At 43.4% G+C, this 12487-nt stretch overlaps 2 protein-coding genes across 2 annotated transcripts; both read right to left on the bottom strand.

Moving 5' to 3' along the window:
- Positions 1-2401: 2401 nt before the first annotated feature.
- LOC137274049 (serine/threonine-protein phosphatase 6 regulatory ankyrin repeat subunit A-like) lies at positions 2402-9199 on the bottom strand. Its single transcript, XM_067807024.1, has 4 exons — positions 8988-9199; positions 8670-8777; positions 7801-8340; positions 2402-7204 (listed from the first exon to the last, which is right to left on the bottom strand). The coding sequence occupies exons 1-4, from the start codon at positions 9103-9105 to the stop codon at positions 3042-3044; spliced, it is 4929 nt and encodes a 1642-aa protein (XP_067663125.1). The 5' UTR covers positions 9106-9199; the 3' UTR covers positions 2402-3041.
- An 11-nt stretch (positions 9200-9210) lies between these two features.
- Positions 9211-11959, bottom strand: LOC137274050 (uncharacterized). Its single transcript, XM_067807026.1, has 3 exons — positions 11750-11959; positions 10955-11025; positions 9211-10391 (listed from the first exon to the last, which is right to left on the bottom strand). The coding sequence occupies exons 2-3, from the start codon at positions 10962-10964 to the stop codon at positions 9295-9297; spliced, it is 1107 nt and encodes a 368-aa protein (XP_067663127.1). The 5' UTR covers positions 10965-11025; positions 11750-11959; the 3' UTR covers positions 9211-9294.
- Between the last annotated feature and the right edge of the window lie 528 nt (positions 11960-12487).

Consider the following 12487-nt stretch of genomic DNA (forward strand, 5'->3'; position numbering starts at 1 on the left):
CTTCACACAATGTACCCATGTATGGAATCGGCGGGTCTTCGGCGTGACGAGCGAACACTTTCACCACTAGGCTACCTCTACGCGCCATGTGAGCGTATGATGAAGGTGAGTGAGTGAGTTTAGTTTCACGCCGCAATCAGCAATATTCCAACTATGTGACTTTGGTCTGTAAATAATCGAGTCTGCACCAGACAATCCAGTGATCAACAGCATGAGCATCGACTCATCTACTTAATCGGGAACCGATGACGTGTCAACCAAGTCAGTGAGCCTGACCACACGATCCCGTTAGCTGCCTCTTACGACAAGCATAGTCGCCTTTTATGGCAAGCATGGGATGCTGAATGCCCATTCTACCCCGGACCTTCACGGGTGTGTCACCATGAAAATGTATTAGTACAGTTGGTATAAGGTAGTGTTATATCTTGTGCAACTCTTATGTCTTGTACCAGTAGATCCACTGAGGGATGTCCTGAGTGTAGAATTGCGATTTATTTAAACAGAGTTCTCGAGACTCCCACCGTATTCTGATCCACAGAATATAAGAGAAGGATCTATCTTGGTGTAGAAATTTCTGGCATCGTTGTGTGACGATATTTTACCAGTTGGCCTACTGTTGCTGAGAGGCGGATGTCACCAGCGTGGTATTTCATGGCTGTTACCATTGCTATTGTATCACAGGTCTTTAGAATGTGTACTGTGACACCATTCTACTACTACTGTAATGATATATTTGTACTCATTTTTTAACATCAGTCATTTAAAGAATACAACTGTTTACAGGTGGGAGAACACGTCATGGGGAATGTTATACTGGATATAGTAAGTGGACAGATTTAGTTGTGGGAATGTAATGTGCCACCATCTCCCAAACCAGTAGAATAGTCTTGGTACATGTAACGGTACAACGTTACGCGGATTAAATTCCTCATCCTCATTATGCATCTAGCTGCATCTAGCTGTAAGCGTCTTTTCAACAACGACCTATCTCACATGGACAGTCGGAAAACTGACTTTTTGTGAGGCTACACTATCCGAAAAGTGTTGCATGACCTTCAAAGTCTCCAGTACTAAACCCCACTGAACATTTATTGGATGTGTTCTTGATCAGCAACAGCCACTGGTTCTCCAACAGTTCTTCTTCCGAAGGCCACAGTTCGTAATCTGATTGGTCTATAAGGCCATGACCTTCACCTTCACCATCACCTTCACAGTCAGATTCGATTGTTTCATGTCTTCCTTGATGAACCTTCGTAAGTGACGATGGCGTGTGTAAATATTTCTACATTTGTTATGACCTTTTGATTATTCATATAATACATGAAGTATACATCTGAAGACTTCTTAATATCTTACCAGTAAACATGTAAGCTGCCAGCCTATTCCGTGGAGTTCCCACTGTTCTCAAAACTGGTTCTCTTAACACAGACATTAACATTATCTTGGTTGCATCAACGTCATGTTGCAGAGCGTTTCTAGACACCTGGTACACGTGAGGAGAGCAGCGTTGCACGCGAGGGACATAGGATTACACACGTGCTAGATTTCATAGAAATAAAAGGTATCCGAAATTTGTGATGACACCAGGCGTTCTCGACAATGATTGCTCTGGCGGTAGGAATACTGTATCTATGTGTTGTCTACCGCTGCACTCAGGAGTACACCTATCACACGACGGCTGTAAACAATCAAGGCCAAAGAGACAATCCAGTGATTAATATGCTCACCTTCCTCAAAATGCCTGTGAGCAAGGAAGTGTGATAGGTCATACCATGGGATAACATCACCCATCATGCTTACAACGGTCACCTTATATGTATTGACGTAATAAAACTGTAATATTTCAGCAATGATTTAACATGGCTTTGAGGGTTAAACCTTATTTGAAAAGTTTACACTTAAGCAAAATATGTCATTACATTAAAAGCGAGTACAACTGTTCAGCATTAAATGATCGTATATCAGAGGACGTTGTGTATTGGATAACATTAAAGGACATCTCTGAACATCGCTGGCTGACCTGTGTGAATATACACTTTCTTTTTGTGTTGAGTCAGTGGTTATATTTGAAGAAATTGATGAAAAATGATGATTCTGCAGATTCTACTGAACACACAGAAAGGTGTAAAATGGAAATACAAGTCAAAGTCTTTATTGAACATATGTGATTCAATATTCATGCAGATACTGCCCAATATAGTGCAGGTTACAATGATATTGGCTTTGTGGTTGTTTTTTGCAATCGAATGATATATATCTAGCTTGCCAATTCGATTGAGAAAATACACAAGGCCAATTTCACACTACATACGTGCAAATACAATCCACATGGGTTTGCTTCAACCATATGGTAACGAGTGAATGTTTGATGGGCATTTAGAAGTTGGAAGGTAAGATAATAGCATATGGACTTACAACTTACAACTCCTTTATTAGGTGACTGACAGAATATGATCACAAGCAACATATGTAGTACGTACAGGAGGCCACCGAGATGGAATTAAAGATTGAGATGTACAGAGATCAAGGTGGTTAAGTGATATGTTTTGATTGATATTAAGTGGTGTGTCTATGCAAAGAAACTCTGGCATGAAATCATCCTTATCAGAACGTGTGGTCGGAAATCACAGCCATATCATCAGTAGGGATAACACTGATGTTTTGTCCGCCAATATTTGTCCTCACTGCGGTGTTATAACTATGTAACCACCAAATTCATATACTAGTGCATAAGAACTATTATATGAAATAAAGATGAAGGCACCATTGTTTTATATTCATATGAAATGGACACATTGACTTCGAGCCCATGAACGTTGTAGCGTACAGTCCTACGCTCGACAGGGCCTATCCAGTGAGAAGAAAACCATCCTGCAACGATGTGAACTATAACACCAAATGTCGGAAGGATAAATTATATATGTGACAAATAACAGATAATTATCACTATGCTCTTACACAATGCACTATAGAATCAGACCAAACCATCCTTGTTTGAACTCTGTCCCACCTAATGTTGTCAGTTTACAACGCATGTTTCGCTAGGCCGACTGGGATTCCCGTTGTAGCAGTGTGAACACCTCCCTCTGTCCACAGTACCTCGCCACGCTGTCTGGGGACAGCTTGGAATCATTTTCCTGTAAGGCATCCACTGTGGTCTTAGAGAGGAGATACTTGACAAACCAGGCCTTACCACTGAGACAAGCAAGGTGAAGAACAGTGTTTCCATTGGTGTCCACGGCAGTCAGATCACATCTGTTGTCAATGAGTAAATCCACAATCTGTTTGCATCCTTTCCCAGCTGCCATCATAACCGGCGTCCTTCCACACTGGCCCCTGCTCTCAATGTGTCCATATCTGCGAGAGATCAGATGTTCCACTATGTCTGGTCTGCCACCCCGACACGCCAGATGCATGATGTTGTCACCGTAATCATCTTCACCCGTGAGATCACAACCCTGCTTCACAAGCATGAAGTACGCATGGACATGGCCCTTCCACGCTGCAAGCATCGCTGGGGTCCTTCCATGACGGCCTTTCCTGTTTATGTCTGCATCTTGCAGCAGCAGGTATTGGACAATTGTTTCATTGCCCCCCAGGCACGCCAAATGTAGGATGCTGTCATGATTATCATCCAGTTCTGAAAGACAGCATCCTTCATTTATTAATAGCTCGAACACTTTTGAATGACCTTTGAATGCAGTCATCATTATTGGTGTTCGACCATTTCTTCCTCTTGATGCAAGGTCACACACATCCGTGGCAAACGCCAGAAGACGATTACAGACCTCCACGCTTCCTCCTAGACATGCAAGATGAAATATATGATTATTATCATCATCTCTAAGACACAGGTCAGCTCCTATTTGCACGAGATGTGTCAACAACTCCACGTGACCAGCATTCGCAGACAACATGGCGGCCGTTCTCCCTGTCGCCCCTCTACAGTCCACACCTAGATCACACTGCGACAGAAGGTGTCTCACTATTGTAACATTACCGCCGGTACATGCCACATGAAGGATAGTGTTCCCTCTTTCATCCAGAATGTCATGATCACTTCCTTCCTTAACCAATAGATTGAATGTTTCTAACCAGCCATGTTCAGCAGCCATCATCAATGGTGTCTTTCCTGATTCACCTCTCGAGTGTATGTCAAACAGGTTTTGCAACAAAAGCCACTGAACAATCTGAACATTTCCTCCAATGCACGCCGCGTGTAAGAGGTTGTTGCCATGGTAATCTTTTGTCGACAAGAGACACGACTGTGTCAGGCAGAGGTTGAACACGCCTTCTTTGCCATTCATAGCCGCCATCATTATCGGTGTCCTCCCCAGATGACCTCGCTGGTCGATGCCAGAATTCCCACTTAGAAAGGCTTTCACGATCCCCTCGTTACCTGCACAGCACGCAATGTGCAGGAGGGTGTTGCCGTTATCATCTTGTTCTGAAATATCTGCCCCATTATCCAGTAGGAAGACCAGGACCTTCACATGTCCGTGTTCTGCAGCTTGCATAGTTGGCGTGCGTCCTCGAGCATCGCGGTGATACATAAACTGTCTATTGTGTTGCAGCAAATCGTAAACAATGTCAATGTTACCACCTATGCAAGCGCAGCAGAAACACGAACGTCCCATGGTATCTATTGCATCGAAGTCAAATCCTCTCCTCCTCAAGACAAGATGTATGTCCCTCTGGCCAGTACCGGCAGCAATCATCGCTGGAGTCTTGCCGTAATGATTCCTGGACTCTAAGTCAAAGGAACCTGAGTTGATGAGAAGTTCAACAATATCTACACATCCACCAATGCAGGCGAGGTGGAGCAAATTGTTGCCATCATCATCTTTACAAAGTAGGTCACATTTGTCTCTTAATACCTTAAAGGCTTCTAGATGTCCTCCTTCAACCGCATGCATTATTGCAGTCTTGTTACTCTTATCCTTAGAATTTATATCAGAATCACGATGTTTGATAATGTTCTCAATAAGGTTTGTTCTCCCTGTCTTGCACGCTAGGTGAAGAATATCGCAACCATCATTGTCCCTCACGTCCAGAGAGCATGCCTTGCTAACAAAGAGTTCATATAAGGCGTGGTGACCAGCCATTGCCGCTGTCATCACAGGTGTTCTTCCGAGGGAGTTTCTACAATTTAGGTTAACTGTATCTCTTGTTAACAGAAATTGCAGAAGTAGATAGTGACCATTGCTTGCTAACTTGTGCAATAGCCGGTTAACATGATTGTCATCGGAAAATCTGATGATGGCTCGACCGTCATTCTCTTGATCCACATGGTAAGTGGCGTTTGCAAATCTTTGTTCAGCTGGCAATACACTGCAGTCTATATCTACATTTATCGCACAGCCTGCGTTCGTCAGGACATCAAATATATCACCATTTCCTTCATAAGTTGCAATCATAAGCGGTGTTTTCCCATCTTGACCTCTCCGGTTGAGATCCACGTCACCAGAGGTTACAATAAATTTAACAATGTCTGTATTCCCATATAAACAAGCCAAATGTAGTGCCTGGTTTCCGTCATCATCAACACATGTTTGGTCACAACCCTCCATTCCTGAAAGAATCTTAAATATCTCGTCGTGTCCATTCAGGGCTGCGATCATCAAAGGTGTTCTTGAGTGTCTGTCTTTGAAATTAACGTCAGTACCCTTAACAGCAATGAGACTTCTTAAGATATCCGAATTACCAAGTTTACACGTCTCGTGGAGAGAGTTGTTGCCCATGTTATCTTGCACCATAGGGTTTGCGCCTTCCTTTAATATAAACTTGACCATGTGGTTATCAGCTGCTCTCACAGAGGATAACAGCAGGCTTTTACCTTCGCTGTCTTGACGATCAATGTCAAACTTTTTGAAATTGTCCTTTAACACAGTCAAGAGATATGAGAAGACATGTGCTTTCTTAAGACATATACACGTGAACAGAGCACTGTGAACAACGTCTGATGACATCTCAGGACGTTGCAGAAGAAGCTGCGTCATGTAAAGATTACGTGCGTGGCAAGTCCAGTAGAGGAGGTTTCCTTTCTCACGCACATCAACCGAACTGATGATGTCTCCTACGTCTGTGCCAATGCAAGCAATGAGAAAATCAACATTATCTTTTGATGAAAGGAATGGGCTTTTTGATACCTTTTCAAACTGTCGTTTCTGTAATCTGTCGCCTAAATCTTTGATAAAATAGTGTAGATTCTGCATTGATATCAGAATATCAGTACTTGACTCCGATATAGGCCAGTCATCTGTGGACAAATATCGTATGCTACAGCTGTTCCACAAGACGTTGGGGTAGCGCTTGGCCACAGCAAATACACAAGCGTCATATACAACACTGTTCTGGAAGGTGATGCACACCTCATCTGTGTCAAGGAGTGAACCTGACAGAAAGTGCAGTTCATCAAAGATAGTTTCTTCAGATTCAAACCGGCATTCTGACTTCACAACTTCAAGGAGGTCTTCGCCAATTGCTGTGTTTCTTCTAAAAGTACCTCCATTAATGAGAAGTAGTATCAAGGCTGCTGCTGCGGACGGCGATTGGTGTAACAGACAACAGACCTGACGTCTAAGGTATCTGTGGGGATATGAAAAGTACTGAACTGAGTCCATTGGTGTCTCTTTTGCAAACTCGTTGCAAACAGCTGGAAATCCAGGTATGTAGGGTTTGATATTTGAAATTTTTATCAGCTCTGAGGAAGTGACATTGATACCCATACACTGCAAGAGGTGGTAACGTTCAACACAGGTACCTTTGTGGTCTTTTAAGTTTATGGATGTGATGTCAATGGCCGTGTGATTTCCAAGCAAGTAGGTATCAAACAATGTCTGTGCTTTCTTAAAGTGGTACAGTTGACACACCATCACCAGAATAACGTAATTTTCTTCAATGTGCTTTTCAACACTTTTCAGAAAGCTCTGATGTTCAACTGTATTTTCACTTTTGAACATATCATCAACTACCAACAGAAATGGTACTTTTACTTCTGATATAATAGTCAAATCAGCTTCCTCGAAGTCTTTGAAGAAAACAGTTTGGTATCCTCGCTGTTCGTACGCAGTGCAAAGCATGTGAGCTACGGTTGTCTTGCCTTCTCCTGGTCCCCCTGTCACAACAACATGGCGCTGGCGGTGAAGGACATCAGTGGTCATCTCCACGGCTCTGGTAACGACTGGGCTGACACACGACGACACTGCGTGTAAAATGTATATAAAATATAATTAAGGAGGGCTAAAATACTGAATAACTGACAAGCGTGAAGTTTACAAACTTGAAAGAATACAAACCCTTGAACACTGGCTACTTTGTAAATATCAAATTATGTGTAATCTCCTTCTCAACCCAAAGTCACCAGCAATGTAAATATTTCTGAAACTATTTCTACAGGATCAGTTACTGGTCTGGCCACTTGATCAATGACAATTATGATTTTCTTTTCGAAGCCAAGGCGTGCAATGGTCATGATTGTAATCCTCTAGCGACATCACAGCTGTGCTTCTGGGGTTTGAAATTGAAAATAGAAACATTGGTGATCCTTGCCACGTTAGGCTGCGTTTTGGCAGTATTTGTCTGTTGTTGTTGTTGATGATGATGATGATGATGATGATAACCAGGTCACCCGATCCATTACTGGTCACATTCTTTAATCTTACCCTGACTCCCAATCAATTACACTTTGAAAACAAGATAACTTACTGTTAAATGAATAATACACTGTTCAGATCAGCGTCAAACCATGTTCACTCACTCACTTTGGCATGCTTGCAGCTATAACAGTTAGAAACGTACCATTCTCCACTGGAGCCACTAGTGGACAACTCCCCAGTCTTAGATCTGTGTTGTCTCTGATCAGTTCCAGGAAGTGCGTCAGTGCAGTGATGCAGTCTGACTGACAGTTGTCCATAGAGTGTGGAATGGCTGTCCTCGAGGCGGCTGACACAAGTTCCTCTAGCTTGTCACTGAATGCGCTGTCTGAGCGCCACGTGTCCGGGGTCATCACACCGTGGACCAGCTGGAAGGACACCAGACTTCCTCTCACTGCAGTTGTCATCGCCCTCGAGAGGCGTGAAGTGTACCTGTAGATTTGACCCAGAGTTTTGTCCGTCGTAACAAATGTCAGCAATGTTACTGGTTTCTCTGGTGTGAAAACACAGATGTCGCATATGACGGTGTCCGGGACTCGGGTCTTGTGCACCATCTTCAAATCCTTCATCAAACCAGAACTGACGAACACGAAATTCCCTTTACCTCGTGCAAGGCGTTTAATGTTGTTGAATATCAGTGGTTCAAGGTACTGCTCAGATCCAACTGGGTAAAAGTGTATCTGGTCTGAAACCCAGAGGCATTGTTTCATGAATACAGGATCCGGTATCTCAGGACATTGAATGAAGAATATGTACATACTGTCAAATGAACTGACACTTCAAGGGGTATGTTACATTCACAGCAATGTAGTTTTTTCATACAAACGCCCCATTATAGAAGTCGATTTAAGTCCGGTGTGGGACACAAAGAGGCTCGTCGTAATGCAAGAGCAAGCATATTGAACAGGATGTTTAAACCCCTTTCCCTTCACATATTTGTATATCGACCATAAAATAAACTGACTTGATAACATCCAATAAATGTGAACTGTCATGTGTGTTGTCACCTCATACCTTCAGGCTCGTCACTGCTAAGGAGCTGTTCGATGACACGACTGATGCCAATACGAGTCAGGAAATCCGTAGTTCGGAAGTGGGCAGGCTCCCCTTCATCTCTGGAATCTGAGCCAAATCAACACTATATCATTAGCAGGAGCGCTGAATGCTTGTACCAATTAAAACAATGGCCTAGACGGAATTGTGCGACTGGTAGTCGATTTACATTTAACCTTCAGCACGAGTTTACACCAAAGAGACCAGATGTCGTATTGCTTCTAATAACCATCGCGAATTGGAATAGGTAAACAATATGTACAGGAAGTACCTGCTTACCTGGGGTACCCTGCCCACTACACTCAGAAGAGGTGGAGTCGTAACGCTTGGTGAAGCAGCAGGATATCTCCCCATCCGATTGATATGGGCTCCCCGAGGTCTCTGTCGTGGTCGACATCTTTGGATCTGGTAAGCGAGTAGTCCTGTAGTTTAGTGGCTTTCGTGATTGAAGTTAGTCTACAACCTTTATCGTCCGTACATTAAACGTCTGAGGTTTGTATTCGTGTACTTAAAACACACAGAGGATAGGGTGAAGGTAGTGTTTGTTAATAGAAAGGGTGTAGCTACCAGTCATAGTGAGAACTGCTTATATGATCCATGGCGGCAGACGACAGGTGATCCTGTGCAACCACTCTACTTGCGACATCCTGACGATGTTTCCGTGGTCTATGAGGTAGGTTCTTGGCCCCTGTTTGTCACAGAACACAATACCATCAACGTGCCTCACTGCTATCTCCAGTATATACCTCTGGGGGTTACTGTCACGAACTTCATGAAAAGCAATTTCAGTCAGATCAGATGGAGCATCTTCAAATCGTCCATTCAATTGTAAAACTGTGACATGTTCTGCTATTTTCTTTTGCAGGAGTTCTGTTATGTCCTCATGTGGAAAACCAACGCGAAAGCCAAGTATTTTAGGGGCTTTTGTGTTGTATGAACCCCTCTGCTTCTTTTCCTCAGTAATACCAACGTAGAATGAACCTCCGTGTTCAACCTTCGTCAGAGATGTCAGGTTTTCTCTCAGTTTCAGGTCCATCCAGACATGATTAACAAACTCTACAACATCTTTTTCAGCGTCTGGATTTATAAAGGTTTTCAGCTCTATTGCCCGGTTCTCGTGCAGTTTCTGTAGATTCTCTGAAAGCGGAACACCTCGGATTTGAGGCTTGCGAGTTTTAGTGTAAAATGTTCGCGACAGAATCGATAAGACGTTTAAAATTGATGGATTCTTTTTTTCAAAATCGTTACAAGTCTTGGTGCAGAAATCCACTGTAGCAACGCCCGCCGTTTTGCGCACATTTATGAGAACGAAATCACTGAAATCCTCAAATCCTGGCAGAGTTGAGAGCCACTGACGCACATATGTGTCAACAAAAAGTCGTCCATCCTCAATAAGTTCAGACAGCGGGTTCCCAATGAACTCATCAAAGTACTCGAGATATCGGTCAGTCTGGACCTGACCTTGAAGGTGGACAATGACAACTCCTCCACGGGTGTTCCTCAGTGCTGCCACTCTCTTCTCCAGCTGGTCTTGCAAAAGTTTCTTCTTTTTCCGCTTCTCCTTGTCAGACCTGGGAGCAGTGATGACGTCTCGCTCACCGTGCAGCACGAAGCAGTTGGGGTCTCCGCCCCTCTCCTTGTACTTCTTCTCAGCAGAGGAACAGGCTGGACATGTACCTGTCACTGAAATATACACATGAAATGCCAACGCCAGAGTTTAGTTTTATACCGCACTCAGCAATATTCCAGCTATATGCTGCCGGTCTGTAAATAATCGAGTCTGGAACAGACAATCCAGTGATCAACGACATGGGCATCGATCTGCGCAATTGGGAACCGATGACATGTGCCAACCAAGTCAGCGAGTCTGACCACCCGATCCCGTTAGTCGCCTCTTACGACAAGCATAGTCGCCTTTTATGGTAAGCATGGGTTGCTGAAGGCCTATTCGATCCCGGACCTTCACGGGTTCAATGCCAGATAATAACCAGCCTCGGTTATCAGACGAAACAGATTGCATTGGGCGTAAAGTGTAACCTAGTGTTAAAATGATATGAATGGATGACGGGAAACCAGTGACACAATCAGTCGGAAGAGTGGCGACAACCCTAGCCGTATCAACAAACTGAATGGTTTATGTATTTATAGTTAAACGAAAGCATGGTTTTGAACAGGGAAGTAAATATTTCAGAAAATGCTTACATCTCTACCCTCACACATATATGCAATCAGTAAATGTATACAACCTGTGCTCATCTCCGACCTCCCCTCACCTCAGTGCCCAAGGTACTGCGTCGCCTTATTTGGCTATCTGTAACTACAATGGTTGTCAATAAGTACGTTTATGTATACTGTCTGAGCATTGTAATAACAGTTATTGATATAATTTATAGAACCTTTCATCGATCATGTGTACTTATGGATAGAAACTCTCAAGATAATTAAATATCACAGGAGTTAAAGTAAAGTAAAACTCTCTCTACCTGGGCCCGACAGTAAAGAGACGTGCAACGGCTGTGCTACATGTTGGTATATCACCTGTTTGGGAGCGTATTGGTGCGTGACATATTTTCTGTAGAGAGATGTGTAACTGTTGAGCAGAGTGTTCACATGTGTCACTGTTATGTACTTACTCGTTCGAGTAAGCGTGAGTGTATATATGTGTGAAAGGGAGTGGGGGAGTGCGATGAAGTACTTGACCTACATTCTCACGTCAGGGAATCCCGAGCCCCTACGCTGCGACTGCCTACCTTATCTGATCTCTATTCCTAGGCATCCCGAAACTACATGCACTACGACTGCTGTATCCCCAGTTTGTTGTATGTTTATAGTCACCCATGTGTGACAGAGCAGATCGATATTTGAAGTAACGCTGATCAACTCACTCGACTACTGAGCAACAGCTGTCAACAACGTTGAGGATGACATAAACTGAGAGAGAGAGAGAGAGAGAGAGAGAGAGAGAGAGAGAGAGAGAGAGAGAGAGAGAGAGAGAGAGAGAGAGAGAGAGAGAGAGAGAGAGAGAGAGAGTAAAAACTTACCCAATGGGTTGCTCAGTATTTTGCACTGAATTACTACCTCGTTATAACTCGTGACTGCTTCTTGCCCGGCCTTCACCTTCGTGCATAGTACAAACTATCCCACTGCAAGATGTCACTTCCTTCATAACATTGTCCATGATTCAGTAATTCTGTCCGCGAGCTGGAGACTGTCTCAACGCTAATAGCTGAGAGATCGGAATCTTGTCCAATAAAACAGTTAACATTAAAACAGTAAAATCTTTTGTTCGAGTGTCATGTGATGATGCTCTCTCCTAAATGTTATTGGGTTGTTCCACATGGACGGATATGCAAACTATTCATAGATTTGAATGAGGATATTGAGAGCCAAATTAGCGTGACTGGATCCTATGTCATGGCTGACAGTACGAAACATGCATCGACTCGGCGTTATGTGGCTCATTGGCTGGCGCAGGTGGTCCATGTTCGATTCCCGACATGAGTCCACTTGGAGCCGCAAAGAAGCTGCAACACTGCTAACAGTGAATGGAATTACTTCTTCCTCACTCACTCTGGCCGTTTTTGCCTTCTTGGGACACAAATTCTGGTAGTGATGTCACTGTTGAAGTGATGTCACTGTTGTGGAGTGATATCAAAGTTGTGAAGGGAAATCAAGTTATGTGGTGATAACAGTTGTGCAGTGATGTGATAGCTGTATAGTGATGTCACGGTTGTGTAGGAATGTCATTAATTGTGTAGTGCTGTCAGTTTTGTAGTGAT

This window comes from Haliotis asinina, chromosome 2, assembly GCF_037392515.1.
Source record: "Haliotis asinina isolate JCU_RB_2024 chromosome 2, JCU_Hal_asi_v2, whole genome shotgun sequence".
Taxonomy (NCBI): domain Eukaryota; kingdom Metazoa; phylum Mollusca; class Gastropoda; order Lepetellida; family Haliotidae; genus Haliotis; species Haliotis asinina.